The following is a 25,413-nucleotide window of genomic DNA, read 5'->3' as shown; positions in this document are numbered from 1 at the left end:
CATATAGAGGAGATTTGGTCTTTTTAATTATTTCCAGTGATTGTTCATAATATTTGAGTGATCTATGCATTTGGTCTCTTCAATATTAAGGGATATAGACTGAGACAGAGGGATGGAATTTGATTAAAGATCTCATGGAATGGTGGAACAGAATCAAGGGACAAAGTACTCCATTCCTATGTTCCTATATAGCTGCTATTGTAAAAGCAGTAGCAAATTTGAAGTACAATTGAAACTACCATTGATTTGTAATGGAGCCTATACCAAAGGTTATGGCACAGTCGAACATTTACATCAGGGAGAGGTACTCCCAGGAGGAACAAGTCTCACTCTGCTTTGCTTATTGTACAGTTTAAGCCATCATTTTGGATTTAACTCTGGTAAAACTAGGCATTTACCAGAGAAGATGGCAGTCTTGTTCTGCTTCAGTTTAGTGCTGGGTTAGGCCCTGACTCTTAATTTACACTGCAGAGATTTTGTACAAAGCAGAAATGACTGTATCTTTGCTGATGGTAGAATATAAATGCCCCCTTAATTTTGATGAAGATAGAGGTTAGTCATGATCGGTGATATTATCGTAATTCAGAGTTCTTCTATCTTTGCCTTTCTTTGAAAAATGATTCTTCATTTACGTGATTCTGCCTTATTCTGTATTCATTTCGAAACAATATCTCATGGGTAGAACAAAATTCATATACCAATAAAAGATTCTGAAAATGTAGGTTGAAAGTGAGACTTCACATTTACAAAGAATTAGATGCATGAACAAAGTAATGGACTAAGAGAGTATGTGTTATATAAAATTAAAGCAAAATGAGGGGAGAAATGTATTTGTAAACAATTCCTAGATTCTTCAAATAATAGTAAAGATTTATGTTTCAATAAGCATACTTGTTTACATGCAGATCACAGATGACTTCAATACCACAGTGCACTGAAAAACATTTGTACTGTTGTCAACCTGCTGGACAATACTCAATCTTTACACGCAATTATAATATCCACCACAAGCTGGTGCTGTAGACAAAATAAATGATATTAATCTGAACCAAAATATTTAAAGTACTGTTGTGAAATGGTGGAAATAATCTATTACAGTATAGTAATACGTTTTAAACAGGATGTATAGCTACAATTAGGTACATTCTGTTACTTATTATTTATTTACAAATTTGGTGCCGTTTAGATTTACTCCTTAATTTAATATTACTCCTTAAAAAAAGAAAACACATTCATTTAACTGTACAATGATTTGATTAATGTATATGACACATAAAGTGCTGGAAACGGGTTGACCCAGCTGGCCTTAATATCTATATGTGTTTTATTTTAATAGAATACAAAAATGAATAAAGCAATATTAATGACAATTTTTCATCTGTCATTTAAATTAATAGTATCTATTATGACCATTAAATCAATGCCAGTGAAAAAAAGCTCAATAACTGAACACAAGGAATGATTAATTGGACAGGATATTTAAGAAGAAAAGCATGTGGACATGTTGTTACCAGGTTTGAAATAAGACATGTGTTTCTGATACAGCTTCATAAAGAAGATTTGACAGTTACAGAAAGTGGTCACCGGAGAACCAAAGAATCCCTACAGTGTGGAAGCAGGCCGTTCAGCCCATCGCGTCTACGCACTGGGAAAAAATGCAGAGGAAATCAGGGACATATGGCTGTGCACAACTTCAACTTAATGGTTCATTTTAATTTTAATTTTGAAATTACTGAAGAATAACAAGGACTAGACTGTGCTACTGAATAAATATAAAGGATTTTGGAACACATGAAAGAAAATTATAGCAGGCAGCAGATGAAAAAAACAAACTTCTTAACTGATTAGCTTAATTAGGAGAAATGTCAAAGATTATTCATATTAAATTTTATGCCTGATGTTGTTTACTTGTGAAAGAGGTTCTCCACAGATATTCTTTTACATCATTTTGTTTACACTGGAATATGGAAATCTGTACAGTACAGTTACTGGCACTTGAACAACGTTGTTTGCCATCTTTTCAGTACAATTTTGGATACTAAATTGGTAGTCAGAAGTTACTGTTGATCAGCCTGAAAACTTTGACATTTTGCTGAGTTTTAATTCCGTAGAACCAGCTGGATTTCAGGCTTCCCCACAAACAATAAATAATAGAAAAATATTTGATCTTGGAAAACATTGCACCTTTTCCCAATCCTGTAATCTTTGTACATTTGTGCACACACATAGATTCGTGAAAATGTCACACTGCAATGCCAGTTTGAATTCTAAAAAGTAATATAATGTGACAGATTTTGGTGCAGTTTCAACAATTGTTTTACTCAGCCATCTTCAAGAAACTCAGTACTATGTGAATCAAAGAACTTGGCGACATGTTTGATCGGCACTCCTTAACATTCATGCCTTTTACCTCTGGCGCAGCATGTACCATTGACCAGATGCACACCAACAACTTGCTAAGGCTTCTTCCCCAGCATTCTCCAAACCTGTAATCTCTAACACCCAAAATAATCACAGCAGTTGCATAGGAATGTCACCAGCTCCACATTCAAACCCTGTATTATTCTCACTTGGAAATATATTGCTATTATTTCAAACAACAATACATATTAAATAAACAATAACCTGATTACCGTTGCTGGGACAGTGGAGGGTGGCATGGTGGCTAAGTGCTTAGCGTTGTTGCCTCACAGCACCAAGGACCCGACTCTGATTCAGCGTTGGGCAACTCTCTGGAGTTTACACATTCTCCTGCTTGCATGGGTTTCCTCCAGGTGTTCTGATTTCCTCCCACAGTCCAAAGATGTGCCAAGATTAGGTGCATTGGCCATGCTAAATTGCCCATAGGGATGTGCTTGCTAGGTGGATTAGCCATGGGGAAGTGGAGGGTTTCAGGGATGGGGTGGATTAGAGTGGGATGTTATTTGGAGGTCAATGTGGACTCAGTGAGCCAAATGACCTGCTTCCACACTGTAAGAACTCTATGTTTGTACCCAGTTGAAGATGGCAAAATGTGCAGAAAAAATTTGAATTCATTCCTCAGTGTGTAATTAAATAGTTTAAAAATCTGATTATTTTAACTTTGAGAGATTTGGGTGAATGGTTTTCTTGCCTAATTGTGTAACAATATATGTCTAATTCCTACATGCTTGTTAATTATTGTAAGATAACTACACTTAATGTTTTAATATTAAAATGGAAACTGATGGAAGTATGAACTAGATTTGCTACTTGTTTTCTGAACACATTACTGAAAACTTGTTTAGACCTAAAGACAAGTGTAAAACATTGAAGATATGAGTCATTGTGCATTATCAATTAGAATGATATGGGAATACTGCTTTATATAATCCAAGACAAGCAGGTTGCTTTGTAGGATAATTATGACCAGATTTAAGGAAGTACCAAAGAGATAATTCAAAGGTGATGCAGAGTAAAAAAAAATACACTTGGTTTTGACTTACAACAGTTTACCAACATGTATACAGCTACTTCTGTTTTTAAAATGTGAAAGTAACAAAGTAGATAATTACTTCTAATGAAGACACAGTCAAAAAGGCCATTATTTTATATGTTTATATTTGTTATGTTTCAGTCACACAAGAGCTAAACTCACACTTTAACATTCATGAAAAGCATTGGCATACATCTGTAAGATGAGTAGCATAAAAACTGATAATGAATGTGTTCAAGGGGCCTGCTTCAGGCAGCATTATAATAGTTCATTGACCTTCAGTGATCTGATGACATGAGTACAGAAAACTATAAACACCGTGCTGAGTGACAATTCTAAGAGCTGGTTATTTACAGGCACAGGTAACCTCTCAAAGGCAATATATTTTGGGTGGAATATCATTCAGATTTTGATCTGCCTTTATAAATGTAAAGCTGGAAAATCATTTTTCGCTTGATAATATTTTCAAAACATTAGTACTGTGAGGTTCCATTTGTTTCTGATAGATACTTTTTTATTACAAAATGTATTTTAATAAAAGGAAGATATGTTAGATTCGCAAAAAGGGCCTCTTGTAAAAATATTTACAATTAACTACCTGTGGAGTTTGCATAGGCAAGTTCCACAACAGGATTTCATGACTAGAAGTTTACTTGCCCACCCCTACACCTCCCCACCACCCCAGGAGTCAGCTGCCAGCTTTGGGGTGGGATGTGTAAAATCAGGTGGCATAAGATTAGATTCCCTACAGTGTGGAAACAGGCCCTTCAGCCCAAGTCCACATTGACCCTTTGACAAGTAATCCATCCAGACCCATTTCCCTCTGACTAATGCACCTAACACTATGGACAAATTAGCATGGCCAATTTACCTGACCTGCACATCTTTGGACTGTAGGAGGAAACCCAGAGCACCTGGAGGAAGCCCATGCAGACACAGGGAGAATGTGCAGACTCCACACAGTCACCTGAGGCAGGAATTGAACCCAGGTCCCTGGTGCTGTGAGACAACAGTGCTAAGCACCGTGTCGCTCCTATAATTAGGAGCACTATGCCCATTGTCTCATTGCCTCCACTGGAACTTTATCTCAGTCATCTGACAGCAAGCTGGGCTGGTACCTCTTTAGTGAGCTCAACGGAGGTCCCTGCAATGGTCAGCTCCACCCCCACCAACTCCCGCCAACCAATCATGGCCCACCCATACCAATTGTTCAATACCCAGTGATGATCCTGCTGAGGAACTGACTGCAGTGGCCATGTCTCCTGGTGCTCCTGGGACTAGTTGATTGGCCGGCAACATTTGAAGTTGGGACTTCCTTTCAGATGGGGGCAGAAGCCCTAAACTGAGCCCATTGTCACTGAAAAATCAGGTCTAGGTTACCCAGCCAGGCAGAGACAGAGGCATGGGTGATTCCACTGCACTGCTGTCTCGACATAAAATTCAGGTTTACCACATGTTCTTTGTTCCCAAAGATAAAATACCAACTAAAATGAATAAATCAAATGCACTTATTCAGAGATGAATGTAAAATAGGTTTTACTACTTAAACTAAATTGCAACATTTCCAAAATGTGCCTATGTTAAAGTAGACAACATCCAATAAACCCATGTAAAGTGCTTTTAAGCTATTAGAAGAGACAATTTGTCAGAAACCAAAGCAATTTGCCATAATGTGAATGATGTGTTTTACACGTTTCATGATTTTGCGGAGATTCATACAACAGATCAATGAAGAATGTGTCAAAATGTTTTTATTACTGCACAATTAAGCAAAAAAATTAAATTATCAGCCACTAACTTGCAGATAATCTGATAGCCCATCTACATTGATAGCTCATCTATGGAGCTGCTACCTTTCAAATTCAACTGCCTTCAAACATTTTTTAAACAGAAAAGCCATATTATCAGTCTTTGCTCAGCCATCATGATTGGAGTATCCCAGTGTACGTTCATATATTTAATACTGTGTAATGCATTCTCCTTAGCCTCCTCAAGAATGTCAATTATTGATTTGGTAAACTCCCTCATGCATTTTAGATACTTAGTTGACATTTGTGTAGTTACAATTGTCAATGGCCATCTGCGAATATTCCTAATTCCAGAGCAGCCGAGTGCCTTTCCAAATGGAATAGATACAAAGTAGAATTATCTCATTATTTTATTGATAGTTCATAGGATCCCTATAGTGTGGAAACAGGCCATTTGGCCCAACAAGTCCACGCCGATCCATTGAAGAGTAACCCTCCCAGACCCATTCCCTAATCTATTACTCTACATTCGCCGCTGACTAAAATAGGTATCGAGATATTCCATTGCTTCATGTTACATTGGACGATTTGGATCATTTCAGTGGTTTTAAGTTATATCAGTATTTTCATTCTAGTGAATGCCTGATATTAAAATATTAGCTGAGATTGACTGACTCCATTGATTTATATTGAGAACCCTAGTTGTTGATTTATTGATGATCAGGTAGGGATGGGAAGGTAAGATTTGTGAGACAAGATTTGTGAATTTCCTCACAGTTTTTGACATATTAACAGAGTAGAAAGGGCACAGGAAAAGCATTTGACAGGAAACCTGTTTTGTTTTCACCTCAAATAAAACAAAAGAACTACCAGTGCTGAAGATCTGAAACCTGATTTCCACCATTAAGATACATTGTGTGTTCTCTTGGTTCTCTTATTAAGAACTAACAATGAGGTGTGGCTGATCAACAGTCTGTCAGCTTTCTCTCTTTACAGCTCTAATATAAATTTATTGGGTAATGGTTCTGAAAAGGTTTCTATTGGAGACTGTATTAAACTTCACCTAATCTGATGATGCCATGCTGCTTTGTTGGGAATAAAGCAGAAACATTAGAATCTTATGGAGTGCAGAACTACGTTCATTGTTCTCTTCATATACTTAGTAAAACTGGTGGGCAAACCAATGGCAGATGTAGTATAACTTGGATAAACGTGAGGTTATTCACTTTGGAAGCAAAAACAAGAAGGCAGATTACTACCTGAATGGTCGTAAATTGGGAGGGGGGTAGTGTGCAGTGGGACCTGGATGTTCTTGTGCACCAGTCACCTAAGATAGGAGAAAGTGAGGTCTGCAGATGCTGGAGATCAGAGCTGGAAATGTGTTGCTGGAAAAGCGCAGCAGGTCAGGCAGCATCCAGGGAACAGGAGAATCGACGTTTCGGGCATAAGCCCTTCTTCAGGAAGGGCTTATGCCCGAAACGTCGATTCTCCTGTTCCCTGGATGCTGCCTGACCTGCTGCGCTTTTCCAGCAACACATTTCCAGCAGTCACCTAAGATAAGCATGCAGGTGCAGCAGACGGTAAAGAAGGCAAATGGTATGTTGATGCTCATTGTGAGAGGTTTCAAGCACAGGAGCAGGGATGTGTTGTTGCGGTTGTACAGGGCCTTGGTAAGGCCACACCTAGCCTTTTCTGAGGAAGGATGCTCTTGCTCTAGAGGGAATACAGCAAAGGTTTACCAGGCTGATTCTGGGGATGGCAGAACTGACGAATGAGGAGAGATTGACAAGGTTAGACTTGTTTTACCTGGAGTTCAGACGAATGAGGGGGGATCTCATAGGGACTTCTAAAATTCTAACAGGACTAAACAGGGTAGATACAGGGAGGATGTTTCTGATGGTGGGTGTGTCCAGAACCAGGGATCACACTCTGAGGATTTGGGGTAGATCATTTAGGATGGAAATGAGGAGAAACTTCTTCACCCAAAGAGTGGTCGGCCTGTGGAACCTATTACCACAGGAAGTAGTTGGTGCCAAAACACTGACTTTATTCAAGAGGTGGCTAGATATTGTACTTGGGGTGAATGGGATCAAAGATTATAGGGAGACAGCAGGACTAGGCTGTTGAGTTGGACAATCAACTATGATCGTGATGAATGGCAAAGCAGGCTTAAAGGACCAAATGGCCTCCTCCTGCTCCTATCTTCTACGTTTCTGTGTTTCTATGTTTATCTTACTAAGGTAACTTGTTTGTATTAGGCAATAAACAACGTCTTTTAGAAAGTGGGAGAGGTGGCAGCATTATGGTAATGCCAGTGGATTATGAAATCTAGAACCCTAGGCTAACGTACTGAAGATGTTGGGTTCAAATCACATTACAGCAAGTTGTGATTTCACTATAAGATAGAAGTCTGGAATAAAAACGTAAGTTAGTGACTATGTTGATTGTTGTAAAAGCCCATTTCCTTTATTTCCTTTGGCTCACAAGTGACTCCAGATCCACAGCAATGTGGTTGACTTTTACTAGCCCTTTGGGAAAGGTAAGGCGCCATTTGGGATTATTAAAGTAGGCACGCATGTGTGTTTTTAAAAAGTGTATAAATTCATTTGGATTATCAAGCTCTTTAGAACTAGTAACAGATCTATGAAAGGAAATGTTGAACTAGAGAGGCATTTAAAACTCATGGATTTTAAACATTTGAAAAGAGTCTGTGCAGTGTATAAAAAAGTAGTGTTTGCTACTTCACTCTATCTGTTGACATATACTTGAGGTTTATTATTGCTAGATTAGTGCTATAATTACTGATTTCACAATCTTCCATTAGCACTGTAGGGAGGTTCTTAGTTCAAAGTTTGACTTACAGCTCCAAAGGCTATAGACACTTTGAAGTTGTACCATAAATGCTTGTTGGTGCATCAATAGCCTCTGCACCATAATACCTATTAATGTATGCTCCCAGTTGCACCTCAGCCAATTTATCCCTCATACCTTCATAATGCCCTTTCTTTAAATTTAACACCTTGGTTTGAACTACATGACTTTCAAGCATGATGTAATATTTTATCATTTATGATTATTCATCCTGAAATGTGCTTTTATAAGATTATTCCTCCATCATTTCTCATAAATCCATTTTTTTCTATGTATTTATGAGATGAGAGCATTCTTGGCCAGGCCAGCATTTATTGCCCATTACTAATTTCCCAGAGTCAGCCACATTGCTGTGGGTTTGGAGTTGCATGTAGGCTACAGCAGGTATTGATAGAAGTTTCCTTCCCTAAAGGGCATTAATGAACCAGAAGGGCCAACAATCAACAATGGATTCATGGTCATTAGACTCTTCATTCCAGATTTTTATTGAAGTCAAATTCTACCATATGCCATGGTAGCATTCAAACCTGGATCCTCAGAACATTTTCTGAATCTTGGATTAATAATTAACACAATACTAGATAGAAAGTGACCTGTTCTCCAGTCAGTTCCTTAACACACAGCTGGGGAGAACCATCCCCAGTTCGCTTTAGAAACTCATCACCGCACTTATGCTCATTAGGTTTACTCAGTCTATTTGCAAATTGATGTTACCCAGGGTGCTCTGGTTTCCTCCCACAGTCCAAAGATGTGCAGGTTAGGTGAATTGGCCATGCTAAATTGCCCACAGTGTTCAGGGATGTGTAGGCTGGGTGCATTAGTTAGGGGAAATGTAGAGTAATAGGTACAGGGGAATGGTTCTGCGTGTGGACTTGTTGGGCCAAATGGCCTGTTTTCACACTGTCGGGATTCTAATTCTAATTACTATAATACCTAAGTGGTTGATTAGCACAATTTGGTGGTGGTTGATTTATGATGCAGAATGACACCAACAGCATAGGTTTGATTCCTGAGATTACCATGAAGATCCTACCTTTTTAATCTTTCAAACCTGAAGTGTGGTGACCTTCAAGGAATGCTTTGTGCATTCAGGTAGAGTGCCCTTAACTTTGTCTTTCTGACATTATGCTGCATTCTAAGCTTGGTTGATGCTCGTCGTCAGTTTACCTGCCACTGTATGGGATGCTGACTCTGGGTCAGAGAGGGCAACACACCATCCTGGAGTCAGAAATGATTTATTGCAGCATCCCCTAACATTACTGCTCTTCTATTCTTCTTCCTCCTGCCCTGAGGAGTTAAGTCAGTCGTGGTGCTACAAATGGGCTCTAGCTGCTCTCCCTTGCCCTCACCAATATTCAGGATGGAGCAAGCACCATCCACTGCCTGCTTTGCTCTCTTCAACTGTTTGGTGGTCACCCTATCTCTTTCTGCTTGTATGCTCCTAACGTAAAATGTGACCAACTCCTTAAGTGATCCTCTCAGTTTCCTGTTTCACAGATATGCACAACCGACTAACAAGAAGTGGTGCATCAACCTACAATGGGGGTTGCGTTGTCTCCAGTGAAATCTTATTTTGTAACTGCTAGGTTTGTTTGCTGTGCAGTTTGTATTCTTTAGTACATTGTTTTCTAATGGTAGTTTCATTCACATTTAAAAAACTATATGGAACATGGAGCAGTCTATATAAGTGTTGTACATTCTCTGAAACTCTTTGTAAGAAGGTAATGCAACTGACTGACCCTCTGATATCCTTCAGACCTCAAGAGCAAATTTTGCATTCATAAGTCTTACTGTTGCCTACTCTCACTATCTAATACAGGAGAAATGACAGTTGATCTCAAATCATAAAGAATATAAAACGTCAAACAGGCCTTCATTCATATTCCTGATCTCCTGAAGCGTTCACATTTCCTTTGCTAAATTAGCTGTGTATTGAAACTGTAATACTTCTTTAGATGTGAAGTGTTTGTTTACGACTAATTGTGGATTAGCTGCACATCAAGTGCATATTTATTCCTTGACTGAGCACATGGTAATTCTGGTCATGATCTGCTGAGCACTGTGTTGAGGATTACTGCCGATAGTGGCTTATTAAGGTTTGAGTACACAGCTGTCAGCAACCTTCATTTTGGGGACTGAATGAGTGCAAGCTTTCCACTGGGTTTTAATTTCTTAGCACCTTGTGATGGTTACACGAAGAAAGAAATTCCTGTCTGGAAGTTCAAGAGGTTTTGTTTAAGCAACAATGTAAACAACCACATTCAGGAAATACGTCTTATTGTATTGCAACAGAATTGCACATTACTACACCCATGTTTCTAGGCATATTGATTCTTTTATAGAATATCCACACTACCACATCTATTTTAGCTGGAGTGATGCAGGAATTTTTAAAATTCATTCATGGCAAGTGGGCATTGCTGTCTGGGCTTGTACTTACTGCCCATCCTTACGTGCCCTTGAGAAGATGATGACCAGCTGCCTTCTTGACCCACTGCAATCTATTTAGTGTAGCTACCCCCACCCGGCATTTGGGGAGGGAGTTCCAGGCTTTTGACCCAGTGACACTAAAAGAACGGCAATATGTTTTGAAGTCAGGATGTTGAGTGGCTTGGAGAGGAACTCATAGGTGGTGGTATTCCCATGTATCTGATACCATCTCTTTCAAGATGGTAGTGTTTTTGGGTTTAGAAGATGCTGTCGTATGAGCTTGGTGAATTTATGCAGTACATCTTAACAATGGAAGCATTGCTGCCAGTATGCATTGGTGGTGGAGGGAGTGAATATTTGTGGAAGTGGCACCAATTAAGTTGGCTGTTTTGTCTTGAATGGTGCTGAAAATGTGTTGCTGGAAAAGCGCAGCAGGTCAGGCAGTATCCAAGGAGCAGGAGAATCGACATTTCGGGCATGAGCCCTTCTTCAGGAATGAGGAAAGTGTGTCAAGCATCTTCCTCCAACCGTCGTGTTGCTATGGTCTGGCGATGGAGGAGTCCAAGGACCTGCATGTCCTTGGTGGAGTGGGAGGGGGAGTTGAAGTGTTGAGCCTCAGGGTGGTTGGGTTGGTTGGTCCGGGTGTTCCAGAGGTGTTCTCTGAAATGTTCCGCAAGTAGGCAGCCTGTCTCCCAATGGTGTCAAGCTTCTTGAGTGTTGTTGGAGCTGCACTCATCCAGGCAGGTAGGGAATGTTCTATGACACTCGTCACTGTGGCCTATAGAGACTAAACAGGCTTTGGCAAATTAGGAGTTGAGTTACTCACTGCAGGATTCCTAGCTTTGGGGTAGACGAAGTCCTACTGTTATTATCGCAAGACTATTAATCCAGAGACCCAGACCAGGGGGCCTGGGTTTGAATCCGACCATAGCAGATGGTGGAATTTGAATTTGATAATATAGAATTCAAATAGATAATATTGAAATCTAGAAATAAGAGTCTAATGATGACCATGATACAACTATTGAATGTCAGGGGAAAAAAAACCCCACCTGATTCACTAATACACTTCAGTGAAGGAAATTTGCCATCATTACCTGGTCTAGCCAACATGTGATGTAAGACCTACAGCAATGTGATTGACTCTTAATTGCTCCTTGGCAATTAGGGCTGGGCAAATAATGCTGGTCCACCCAATGAATGGATGTTTAAAAATCCCTGCTCTTGCAGCCACTGTATTCATATGGCTAGTTTCTAGTCAATGTTAACATCCAGGAGCATTGATAATAGGGTACTCAGCAATGATAATGCCATTGAATGTCAAGGGGCAATGGTTAGATTCTGTCTTGTCGATGATGGCCATTCCCTAGCATTTGAATGTTGCAAATGCTACTGCCACATGTCAGCTTAATATTGTCTGGGTCTTGCTGTTTATGGGCATAAACTGTTACAATATCTGAGGAGTTGTGAGTTGCCTAGATGGGCAGCAAATCTTCACAACATGAGACACAATAAATTTGAACTACCAGACCTCAGCTGCATAGGCCCCAATGTTCCACTGGGTGAAGGTGAGAGCAGTGTGGCAGAGTACTCGTGGGAGTGGAACTTGCTACATTTTCAGTCACTGGCATAATCAGTATTGATTGTCCACATCTAGTTGACCTGGACGTAACTATATAGCTATTTAAAGTTACTTTTGAGAGAGATAAGAGTAAATTACACTGATGTGTGGCTGGAGGCATATATTTGCCAAGTCAAGTCAGGAGAACAGCCCTCCTTAAAAGAACAGTTGGGGAACCATATGGCTTTTTGACAGGTTTATTGTCACTTTTACTGGTTGCTATTTTACATTTAGATTTACTTTGTAAATAATTACAAATTCTCAGACTGCCAGATGTTATCCATACCATTCAAAAGCAGGATAAGAAACATTTTTTTCTTCAGAATTGAAGACTTATGATCTGAGCACAGATGAAGGTTGGACAATTCAGATTAGATTTTCCATGTGGTGGCAGTCAGACTCAGGTTGCCACTCTACTTCATTGTCTTCCTGTACATTAAGGACGAGCTCTGTATTTCAGACAGATTTCTGATCAGGGTTTCAATTAGGAGGATGAACCAACTGTTGTTAACAAATGTGGTCAAGGAGTGTACCGTCTTGTGGCTCATTGGTAGTGTCCCTACCTCTGACCAAGGATGGTCCTGTGTTCAAGCCTCACCTACTCCAGAGGTGTGTAACAACATCCCTGAACTGGTTGATTAGGAAATATCTCTAATTATAAAAAAAAACACATTAAAAACACGTGGTGAAGCTAATATTAGGCTGGAGGAATGGGAATGGTTTAGGAACCACCAATGAATGACCAGAAAGCTATTTAAAAAGGGAGAAAATTGCTTATGAAAGTAGCAGATAATGAGAGATTCTATGCGTACATAAAAAGGAAGTGAGTAGCTAAAGTGATTGTAGGAAGTGACTGGGGAACTAATACAGGAGAAAAGGAAAATGGCAGGAAACTTAGACAAATGTTTTGGATCAATTTTCACAATAGAGGACACTGTAAACATCCCAAAGACACCTGATAAGTAATGTGCTAAGGGAAGGAAAAGCCTTGATCTTGTTATGGTGCAACCCTGTGGAGATGTCAATTTGGATTCCCAATATTCTTGATTTTCAGATGTGTTGTCAGAGTGTCATTCATTGTCTTGGTGTCCCATCACATTGTCATATCTGTATGTGTTCTATCGAGTTCACTCTGCACAATTGGCATGTTGTTCATTTCCCTAAGCTCACTTTTATTCTTCTTCAACATGCCTCCATTCAATGTTGTGACTTTATAAAACCTGAGATCACTGCGCAATTTGGATATCTTTGCAGGTAATCACATTCCCATTGTTTGGCGTGTTTCTTTGACCTATTTTATGTATGGTTAGGCGGCACGGTGGCTCAGTGGTTAGCACTGCTGCCTCACAATGCCAGGGACCTGGGTTCGATTCCAACCTCGGGCGACTGTCTGTGTGGAGTTTGCACATTCTCCCTGTGTCTGCATGGGTGTGCTCCGGTTACCTCCCACAGTGCAAAGATGTGCAGGTTAGGTGAATTGGTCATGCCAAATTGCCCATAGAGTTAGGTGCATTAGTTAGGGGGAATGGGTCTGGGTGGGCTACTCTTTGGAGGGTCGGTGTGGACTTGCTGGGCTGAAGGGCCTGTTTCCACACTGCACAGAATGAAATCTAATCTGAAGGATGGAAGTTTTGACACAACCCTTTGGGTAATGTCCAGTCTTTAAGGATCTACAGCCTGAAATATCTTGACCTTCAGAAGCCCTCAGGAAATTGTTTAAAGCTTGTCACTTCTGATTCTGAATACTCAGAATAAAAAAAATTGGCATGACCAAAAGTGCAGTCATTTCTTCTTGAAGGTTGAAAGAACTCCCTACGTTTTTTGTGGGCGTTTAAATAAAAAATGTACCTTCTCTTTGAAGACAGCAAGAATATATATATGCACTGCATCTGTTTCAATTTGACAATACAATTCAAAGACATTTGCTTGTTCATTTCTAAGGGCAGTCAGAGTCAATGTGACTGGTTTAAGATTTAAACAAAACATGACTGTCAACTGTCAATTGGAATTAATGGGTGAATTCCACATGGCAACACCTCTACCAATCAGGGCCCACTTGTCAATCAATCAGCACTCTCCTCACAGGCAGTCTAAATGTTGGCTTTCCTTTTGAATTGACATTTCTGTGAAATGTTCTAATCAGGACATAAGGTTTTTTTTATCCCCCACAAGACTCACGTTCTGTACCACCAAACGTTTGTATTTTTAGTGTTTTAATAAAAGCCAGTTAGATCCAGAATGGATTCAGGCAGTCTGTAAAGTGGAGTTTCTAAGCAGAATGTGAAATGTAATGTAAGTTGAGAATCAGAAAAAAAATTCCATGCTCATTTAGCAAAGGATTACAATGAACTTCAATATAATCTTAATCCTGTTGTCTGACATATGAGACTGTTGAATAAATTAATAATGAGTATTGTAGAATTGACTTTTAAATAATTAAGTCACTCAATTAAAATTTCAAACCTTAGGTACTTACGTAAATCCAAAACAAAAAATAAAAACAATTCCAAAAGAGATAAAATGTTTTACTTTATTATTTGTAATTTGTTTCTCCTTCTAATCTAGTGACTATATGACTTCAGTATTTTGGTTTCCCTAACTTGGTGATAGGAATTAAACATTAATATGTCTTGTCGAATAATTCAGTACTTTCATCACTATTCTTCTGCAGTTGCCAACATGGTCAGCTCTGAGGCTTGACAGAGCACCTTTTGGCTTTCAGACATGCCAGTGACATTACATCAGTCACACGAAGGTCACCTTCCTGATATAGCATCATATAAAACACCAGCAGAAGATATCAGCAAGGCACAAATCCATTAACATTGGCAGTGCATGAAGTAGATGAACTATTTCACAGTACAGCTTCCACTGCTTTTTTTCACCTTTACTGTGTTTTTAAATCAAACTGCAAAATATCGCTTAACTTGAGAAGCTTCATAATGATTAATGGAAGTAGTCTAAAAGTTGCTGTTCGTGTACGCCCATTCAATCAGGTAAGATTATCCATTTTATTCTTTAAGATGCCAGTAAATTTCCCAGTGAAACCTGTCTGTAAAATCTATTATTAACTGTGAAGAATTGAAATTAATGATTTAAAAATACCTTTGTAGGCCAGGTATAGAATTTTACATGGCTTGATGATAGAATAGAATTCTAAGGAAATTATAACACTCAGCTTACTTACGCTTTATCTCAGGTAGCTCCTCAAAATCTCTATTCTGCAGACTCTGCCACATGGGAGACATTGGGTACTTGAAGGATTAGTTAGAATAGTTGTTTGGAAGTATGATACCTAGGACACCTCGACTTTGTTTCTGCATATTCCTGACAATGTCTTTTGATGTCTTTAGACCCATCCTGAGCATTTTCCATTTTGGCTGATCACAAGCCAGGATCTTTCATTTATCAGCAGGAATATGCTTGACCTTTTAGAGCATAGAACACAGAACAGTACAGGCCTTTCGGCCCGTGATGTTGTGCCGAACTTTTCTCCTACTCGAAGATCAAACTAGCCTACATACTTTTCATTTTATTATCATCCATGTGCCTATCCAAGAGTCGCTTAAATGTCCCTAATGAATCTGACTCTACTACTACTGCTGCTGGTAGTGCATTCCATGTGCCCACCACTCTCTGTGTAAAGAACCTACCTCTGACATCTCCCCTAAAACTTCCTCCAATTTTCTTAAAATTATGCCCCTTTGTGATATCCATTTCTGCCCTATTCACTCTGTGCCTCTCATCATCTTGTGCACTTCTATCAAGTCACTTCTCATCCTTCTTTGCTCCATTGAGAAAAGTCTTACCTCCCTCAACCTGTCTTCATAAGACATACCCTCCAGGCAGCAGCCTGGTCAATCTCCTCTGCACCCTCTCTAAAGCTTCCACATCCTTCCTATAATGAGGCGATTAGAAATGAACACAATGTTCCAGGTGTGGTCTAACCAGGGCTCTACAGAGCTGCAGCATGGCCTCATAGCTCTTAAACTCTATCTCCTGCTAATGAAAGCCAACACACCATAAGCCTTCTTAACAATCTTATCAACTTCGGTGGCAACTTCTAGCGATCTATGAACATGGACCCTGAGATCCCTCTGTTCCTCCACGCTGCCAAGACTCCTGCCTTTAACTCCATAATCTGCATCTAAATTCGACTTCCAAAATGAATCACTTCACACTTTTCCAGGTTGAGCTCCATCTGCCACTTATCAGCCCTGTTTTGCAATGTCAATGTTCCACTGCAACCTACAACACATATCAAACTCCACCAACCTTCTTATCATCAGCAAACTTACTAATCCACCCTTCCACTTCCTCATCCAAGTCATTTATAAAAATCACAAAGAGCAGAGGTCCCAGAGCCAATCCCTGCGCAATACCACTGGTCACTAAGCTCCAGGGTGAATACTTTCCATCTACCACCACTCTCTGTCTTTTATGGGCCAGCCAATTCTATATCCAGACAGCCAAATTTCCCTGTATCCCATGCCTCTTAACTTTCTGAATGAGCCTACAATGGGGAAACATATCAAACTCCTTTTTAAAATCCTTGTACACCACATCCACTGCTCTATCTTCCACAAATAATTGAATTAGTTTTGTGAGGCATGACCTACCCCTCACAAAGCCATGATAATTATCTCTAAGCAAACTGTGGTTTTTCAAGTAATCACAAATCCTGTCTCAGAATCCTCTCCAATAATTTGTCCAACACAGACGTAAGACTGACTGATCTATAATTCCCAGGTTTATCCTTATTCCTTTTCTTGAACAAAGGAATAACATTTTCCACCCTCCAATCATCTGGCACTACTCCAGTGGATAGTGAGGATGCAAAGATCATTGCCGAAGGCGCAGCAATCTCTTCCCTCATTTCCTGTAGTAAACCTGCACCTTTTCAAAGATACTTCGAGCACACTGCTGATGAGTTGCCATTGTTGTCCTGGGAATGTCCTGATGTGACTGAGCAGCTACTTTCAGAATTTGGTGCCAATCACGCAATTGACAGATCTCACCCAATGGAACTGGTTTGAATGATTACTGGTCCTGGGAATATTGGGTTGCTACTGGATTCAGAGGATCATATGAAAGCAATGGCATTGACAATTCTGTAATGTTTAAGGTGCCTGGATGTCCACATCTCAGGAGCAGCAAGATGTGCAGAGATCACTGGTGTCTAGTAAACCATGACCTTAGTCTCAGTGATGAGATTCTTGTCCTCAAATGCCATTTCCCTCAGTCAGCTGAAGGCTGAGCTGGCACCTTGGAGGTGATGATGAACTTGATTATCTATGTCTACCTGCACCTAGTCTGTACACCACAAGATTGACTTATGAAGAGGGTATAAAATATCAACAGACTAGCACACACCATAGGGACGCTGCTAATGCATCCATTAATTGACACTTTTCAAACAGCGTGAGAGAAACTCTCTCCAGGCAGGTCCTCATTGAGGTTCAGAAGAACAAGGTCCAGTGATGTCTCCAGACCCTAACTATATTAATTGTCAGCCATAAGATCAGTGCATAGCACCAGCATAACTGGGGAGCACTCTACTGGGGAACCAGTGTTTGAGAAGTATCACGCCCAAGAAAGGGCTGGGAAGTTCAGTTGATTCTATTGGTAAAGACATCCTTGGTTCAATTAAATGAATAAATAATTATCTCATTTTATAAGTTTGAAAAGAAAAGGTTGAGTTAAGTTTCTGAGCAGGATAAAGGGGTGAACTCCTGCCCTAATTTGGGTAGCAGCTCAAGTGTCGATAGTGCCATTAAAGATGAAACGATGCTGACAAAAATGTAACTAGTACTGCACAAAAGTCAATGTATACATTATTTGTGAAAATGACATGCGAGTGATATGTTTACTGATTTAATTGGAATATTGCACGCTGACAAATTGCATGGAAGATAAATAACATTTTTACATTGATATAGACTTTCTTCAGAAATTTCTCCAAGAACTGAATGCATTTTGAAGTTCAGTAACTTGTTTTGGAGGCAAAGGTAGCAGTCATTTTATAGAGAACAATGTCCTATAGACTGTAATAAAATGAATGGCCAATCAATCTATTTTTGGTGCCATTCGTTCATCCAAACTGATTAAGACTGCAGGGGTCATTTTCCAATTTGATGCTAACTGCAGGGAGCCTTGCCCACAGGAATTTCTGGTGCATGCAACCATCATTACAAACATTGAAAAATGTGCAAAATGTACCTGATTTTACGACAAGTGAAGCCAATTGTTGAGGCTCCCCACTGACAACATAAAGTTGGAAAGTGATTCCTAATGATCACCGACTCAGCGTGAATCTGAAAAGAAAAAAATTACTGTGATGTATAAAAAAATCATGCTCAGTTCATTGTCAAAATTGTGGAAGTGCATGGGCAAATTATGGCTGTGTTTACAGAATAAAACATTGTCTCATTATTATCTTCTGCTTGAGTTTATGCTGTATATGACAGACAAACACAATTTAGAAGCTTGACTGCAAATCCACATTTCAAACACCAAACTGAAACAGAACAAAGTTTCCTGAGCACTTAAAAAAAACATTCTTGACTGTTAGCTGCATGTTAATCTACTGGTTTGTTTCAATGAAGCGATTATGTTTTAAATGGTAGCAACAACCTGCAGTAGGGAGATAATTCTTGCTGCAACTCCAGTAAATGTTAAATCTCTGTTCTTTATGGGGTTTTGGAGCCTGCATTGTAAAGGATGGATCTTTTTGTTGACTCATAAAATAAAAAGATTTAAATGCTTAAAATGGAAAAGTCATCGAGGGAATGAGAGAAGGATAAAGTTAAGAATTCTGATTACTCTGATCCTTAGTCTAGGAGTTCCTGCTTCTTCAGTTCATCTGGAGCTGGAGGCTGGTGGATCAAGTGAGTTAGTGGCCTACCTCCTAGTACATAGTCATCAAATGGAATAGACTGCTGCAGAATAGCCAAGTCTTTTTTTTAAGGGGAAACAATGGTGTAGTAGTATTGTCGCTAGATTAGTCATCCAGTAACCCAGGTATGTTCTGTGGACTCAGTTCTGAATCCTACCATGACACTTGGTGGAATTTGAATGCAACAAGCATCTGGAATTAAAAGTCTGATGCTGACCTTGAAACAATTGCCAGGGAAAACCTATCTATCTGGTTCACTGATGTCCTTTAGGGAAGGAAACTGCCACTCTTACCTAATCTTCTCTATATGTGTCTGCAGACCCTTAACAATTTGATTGAGTCTTAATCAGCCTCCGAAATGACCTTATCACACTATTCAGTTGTACTAATCATGACAAAGTCTCAAAAAGGATTAAACCAGACAGACTACCTGGCACATTGGCCTAGGCACTGGAAAAGATCACAGCAGAAATTGTTTTGCTGACCTTGCGAAGTCCTCCTTACTAGCATCTGGGGACGAGTGCCAAAATTGGAAGAGGTGTCTCACAGACAGGTTAAACAACAGCGACATAGTCATCCTCATGGAATCATATCTTACAGACAATTTCCCAGACACCACCATCCCTATCCCTGGATATGTTCTGTCCAACTGGAAGACAGAGCAAACAGAGTTGGTGGCACAGTGGTATAGAATCCAAAGGGTGTTGTCCTAGGGGTCCTCAATATTGATTCTGGACCCCATGGTGTTTCATGGCTTCAGGTTAAACACTGGCAAGGAAATCTCCTGCTGATTACCATATACCATCCTCCCTCAGTTGATGAATCGGAACAACACTTCAAGGAAGCACTAAGAGTGGCAAGGGCACAAAATGGACTCTGAGTGGGGGATTTCAAAATCCACCATCAAGAGTAGCTCAGCAGCAGTACTACAGATTGAGCTTGTCAGGTCCTAAAGGATAAGCTCCTAGACTCGTGCGGGTGGTAAGCAACCCAGCAAAAGTGACTTCATCCTTACCAATCTGACAGCTGCAGACAAAATCTGAGACAGCATCAGCAAAACTACACAGTCCTTGTGGAGATGAAGCCCCACCTTTACAATGAGAATATCCTCCATCATGTTGTACTCCAGCACAACCAGCAACCTCATGGCCTGGCATATCCCTCACTCAACCGTTACCATCAAGCAAGGGATCAACTCTGTTCTGACGAAGTGTGCAGAAGGGCATGCCAGAAGCAGCACTAGGCATATGTAAAAATGTAGTGTCAAAACAGGCTTCTTACATACCAAACAGCAGAAGCAGCTAGTGATTCTCAGAGCTAAGCGATTCCACCAACAATGGATCAGATCTAACTGCCATTCCTCCATATCCAATTCTGAATGGTGGTTGACTATTAAACAATTTACTTCACAAATGATGCTCCAAAAATATCCCATCTTCAATGACGGGGGTGGCCAACACATCAATACAAAAGATAAGACTGAAGCGACTGCAGCAATCTTCGGCCAGAAGTGACAAATGGATGATCAATCTCAGCCTCCTCCAAAGGACCCCAGTATCAAAGATGCCAGTCTTCGGCCAATTCACTCCAGGTGATATCAAGAAATGGCTGAAGGCACTAGATATTGCAAAGGCTGTAGGTCCTGACAATATTCCAGCAATAGCACTGAAAACGTGTACTCCAGAACTTGACAACCCTAGCCAAGCTGTTCCAATGCAGCTATGCAATGGCATTTACCCCATAATATGGAAAAGCTCCAGATCTTGTAGACAAAATTAGACAAATCCAACCTGGTTAATTACCACCTTTTCAGTCAACTCTCGACCATCAGTAAAGTGATGGAAAGTGTCATCAAAAGTGCTCAGCAATAACCTGCTCAGTGATGCCCAGTTTAGGTTCTGCTTGGGCCACTCAGCTCCTGACCTGATTGCAACCTTGGTTCAAACATGGACAAAAGAGATGAATTCTAGAGTTGAAAGCGAAAGTGACAGCCCTGGACATCAAGGCTGAACTTCACCAAGTGTGATATCAAGGAGACCAAGCAAAACTAGAGTCAATGGGAATCAGGGAGCAAACCCTCCACCTATCATGGATTCATACCTATCACACAGGAAAATGGTCATATTGGAGGTCAGTTATTTACACTCTAGGATATCCCTGTAGGTGCTCCTCAGGAGAATGTCTTAGACCCAATCATCTTCAGCTACTTCATCAGTGACCATCCCTCTGTCATAAGGTCAGAATTGGGTTGTTTGCTGATGATTTCACAATCTTCAGCACCATCATATATTGTTGGTAAAGTGTTGGAAAAAGTTATAAGAGATAGGATTTATAACCATCTAGAAATGAATAATCTGATCAGGGACAGTCAGCACGGTTTTGTGAAGGGTAGGTCGTGCCTAGCGGATCTTATTGAGTTTTTTGACAAAGTGACCAAACAGGTAGATGAGAGTAAACCGGTTGATGCGGTGTATATGGATTTCAGCAAGGCATTCGATAAGGTTCCCCACAGTAGACTATTATACAAAATGCGGAGGAATGGGATTGTGGGAGACATAGCAGTTTGGATCAATAATTGGCTTGCTGAAAGAAAACAGAGGGTTGTAGTTGATGGAACAGGTTCATCTTGGAGTCCAGTTTCTAGTGGCATACTGCAAGGGTTGATGTTGGGTCCACTGCTGTTTGTCATTTTTATAAATGGCCTGGATGAGGGCTTAGAAGGGTGGGGTAGTAAATTTGCGGACGACACTAAGGTCAGTGGAGTTGTGGATAGTGACGAAGAATGTAGTAGGTTGCAGAGAGACATAGCTAGGATGCAGAGCTGGGCTGAGAGGTGGCAAATGGAGTTTAACGTGGACAAGTGTGAGGTGATACACTTTGGATGAGTAATCGGAATGCAAAGTACTGGGCTAATGGTAAGATTCTTGGGAGTGCAGATGAGCAGAGAGATCTTGGTGCCCATTTACACATATCCCTGAAAGTTTCTACCCAGATTGACGGGGTTGTTAAGAAGGCATACAGTGTCTTGGCGTTTATTAATAGAGGGATTGAGTTCCAGAACCAGGAGGTTATGCTGCAGCTGTACAAAGCTCTGGTACGGCCACACTTGGAGTATTGTGTACAGTTCTGGTCACCGCATTATAAGAAGGATGTGGAAGCTTTGGAAAGGGTGAGATGGGTATAAGACAGATGTCAGAGGTAGTTTCTTTACTCAGAGAGTAGTAAGGGTATGGAATGCTTTGCCTGCAATGGTAATAGATTCACCAAGTTTAAGTGCATTTAAGTCGTCATTGGACAGGCATATGGATGTACATGGAACAGTGTAGGTGGGATGGGCTTCAGATTAGTATGACATGGCGGTGCAACATCGAGGGCCGAAGGACCTGTACTGCGCTGTAATGTTCTATGTTCTATATTCTATCAGCATTCCTTGTGATACTGAAGCAATCCAGGTCCAAATGGAGTAAGACCTGAACAATATCCAAGTTTAGGCTGAAAAATGACCACACAAATGACCATCTCCAAGAGAGAATTTAAACATTGTTGTTTGACATTTAATCATGTTACCATCATTGCAATCCCCCACTCTCAAAATGCTGGGGGTGGGGGAGGGGGGGGGTTGCCATTTTTTTAGAACTGTACCATTCATATAAATAAAATGGCTACAATAGCAGGTTAGAGAGTGAGAATCCTGAAGTGAGTAACTTACCTGTTTAAAGCCTGTTTACTCTCTACAAGCCACAGTAAGGAGTGTAATAAAATATTCTCCACTTGCCTGGACAGGTAAAGTTCAAACAATAGTCAAGGCGAAAGTGAGGAATGCAGATGCTGGAGATTAGAGTCGAGAGTGTGGTGCTGGAAAAGCACAGCAAGTCAGGCATCATCCGTGGAAGAGGAAAATTGACATTTTGGGCAAAAGCCCTTCATCAGGACGATTCCTGATGAAGGGCTTTTACCCGAAACATCGATTCTCCTGCTCCTCGGATGTTGTCTGACCTGCTGTGCTTTTCCAGCACCACACTCTCGACCATCCAGGACAAATCAGCCTTTTTGATTGACACCACATCCACAAATATCCACTCACTTCACAACACTCAGTAGCAGTAGAGTGCATCATCTGATTGATGGATTACAGAAAAGGCTCCTAAGGCAGCACCTTCTAAACCCACAACTTCTACCTTGAAGGACAAGTGCAGCAGATACATGGGGAACACCACCTGCCAGTTCCCCACCAAGGCATCCATCCTGAATTGGAAATATACCACCATTTCTTCTGTGCATCAAAATCCTGAAACTACCCTCCCTAAATGGCACTGTAGGTTGACCTACAGCACATGGACTGCAGCAGTTCATAAAGACAGCTTACCACCACCACCTCAAGGCAACTAGTGATGGGTAATAAATGCTGGCCAAGCCATCGACACCCACATTCTGTGAGTGAGTAAAAAAAAATTAAGATTGGTTTCAGAGGTTAATTGAGGGTTGCATACAGTTTGTGGGAGGGATAGAAAACCTTCCGCTAAAAGGAGGTAGATCATGGATGACATAGGGATACATGTTCACTGTCCTATCCTATGAATTTTAGCTGCCGTCCCAGTTTCTTCAAATGATCTGCATTGGATGTGTATAATCGAGATTACATTGTGTGGATTTTCAGTGCTAATGCCTTAAAATTAATCGGTATGTGTTGTTTATTCCTGCACGTGATTTTCTAAGAGAGAAAAAGCAATGAGAAGTAAATGTATCATCTCAATGGCTGGCAACAATTGTACCATTCTGGATCCAAAAGACCTCCAAAACAAAAGAACCTTTACCTTTGATTATTGCTACTGGTCAACTGATGGGTATATTGAGAATGACCAGGGAGTTTTCCTGCCTAATGGACCTCACAGCCGATACATCAGTCAGGTCAGTCAGACAATCTTTTCTGAGAAATAAGGTATAGCAATGCAACTATTAATTGGTTTTTAGCATTAAGATTATAACTGCTGATATGCAGTTAAGTACAAAGTATTATCAGAAATGTAATGGTCTTTTATAGTATTTTAAGGAAAAGTAATACAACCATAGATTGGGCTAAATAATAATAATTTATAGTATTGTACTACAATTTGAACTATGGAGGGATTAATTTATTGTTAACATTTAAAGGAGCATGTCTTTAATGAACTTGGAAGAGCTGTCTTGGAAAATGCCTGGAATGGGTACAATGCAACCATTTTTTCCTATGGTCAGACTGGATCAGGGAAGAGCTATTTGATGACTGGATATGGAGGAAACAAAGGTCTTGTTCCCATGATTTGTGAAGCACTTTTCCAGGAAATTAAACAGCGTCAAAGCAAGGATGGACAGTTTTATGTAAGGAGTCAGTGTTATCACATACGCACTCAATCAGAGTTTATTTCACATTTATTGTGGCATCCTGAAGTGCTCCTCTATTGATTCCGTATTGTCTTTTATAGGTTTATTTTAGCATGTTTGAGATCTACAATGAACAGGTACTTTTAAATCTTTCACTATATAGAAATCAAGTAGAAAATTAAAACCTAGATATTTAGTGTTTCCCAACTTTATTCAGCAAACCTCAATCTGTCACATGGGCAAATGTGAACACAGCTTAAATTTTGCCTTTTTTGTGCCAGCAGCCTCACCACTTCATCACATACCATAATTGATTTACTTGATTTTTAAAACTTCCTCATGAAAATTCAATAATGAAGCTAAGTTCACTAGAAATATGTAGAAGATACAATTTGAACAGATAGTTTGTCCAAACCATTTTTAACTGACTCCACCTGAGCTAAAGCACTCAACACCATGAGAATTCTGCTCCCATATGTATTCAACCCTTTTTCTTTTCAGCATCAATCCCATTTAATCTTAAATGACAACATAATTTGTACCTCATTTTTTATTTGAAAATATACTTTATTCATAAAATTATCTGTAAGTACATACAAATGTACTAAATCACTTCAGTACAATCTTTATGGAGAAAATCAAACAAAAGCATTGGAGCATTTACATTCCTCAGGGTTTTTCTACAGTTGGAAAAAAATGGCATTTTCAACTAATGCAGGAAACTATTAATGTTTATTTGGAGGCACCAAGAGAGTCTGACAACTGAAGGGACCTTGGTTATACTTTGGCAGAAAGATGGTGGTCTTTCCCCACTGTGCCTTGACAGCAGCCAGCTCAGGTTTTAATGTGTCCCTCAGCATGTAGTCCTAGAGCTTGGAATGTGCCAGTCTGCATCATTGGTTGAGGTCAACTCTTTACAAGTTTCAGGCAGACCAAAGCGTGTTTCAACGAGTTGATGGTTCTCCAGGCAGAGTCAATATTTGTCTCGGTGTGCCTCCTGAAAAATAAACCTAGTATAAAACATTTCCCCAAA

At 40.1% G+C, this 25,413-nt stretch overlaps 1 protein-coding gene across 10 annotated transcripts in view; it reads left to right on the top strand.

Annotated features, from left to right (window-relative positions):
* The first annotated feature begins 14,956 nt into the window (after window positions 1-14,956).
* The window catches only part of LOC122553559 (kinesin-like protein KIF28P), a 102,813-nt gene continuing 92,356 nt past the window's right edge, over window positions 14,957-25,413 (top strand). For 8 of the 10 annotated variants that reach the window (XM_043697549.1, XM_043697548.1, XM_043697550.1 and 5 more), the window contains exons 1-4: window positions 14,957-15,120; window positions 23,736-23,927; window positions 24,171-24,377; window positions 24,482-24,517. In XM_043697549.1, the coding sequence (XP_043553484.1) occupies window positions 15,067-15,120; window positions 23,736-23,927; window positions 24,171-24,377; window positions 24,482-24,517 (489 nt within the window). In that variant the 5' untranslated portion in view covers window positions 14,957-15,066. The remainder of the gene's footprint in view (window positions 15,121-23,735; window positions 23,928-24,170; window positions 24,378-24,481; window positions 24,518-25,413) is intronic. The other 2 variants (XM_043697547.1, XM_043697552.1) reach the window with 2 other exon arrangements.

Source organism: Chiloscyllium plagiosum, chromosome 10 (genome assembly GCF_004010195.1).
Source record: "Chiloscyllium plagiosum isolate BGI_BamShark_2017 chromosome 10, ASM401019v2, whole genome shotgun sequence".
Taxonomy (NCBI): Eukaryota; Metazoa; Chordata; class Chondrichthyes; order Orectolobiformes; family Hemiscylliidae; genus Chiloscyllium; species Chiloscyllium plagiosum.
The sequence above is the reverse complement of the archived record's forward strand: the minus strand, read 5'-3'. Positions and strand labels throughout refer to the sequence as shown.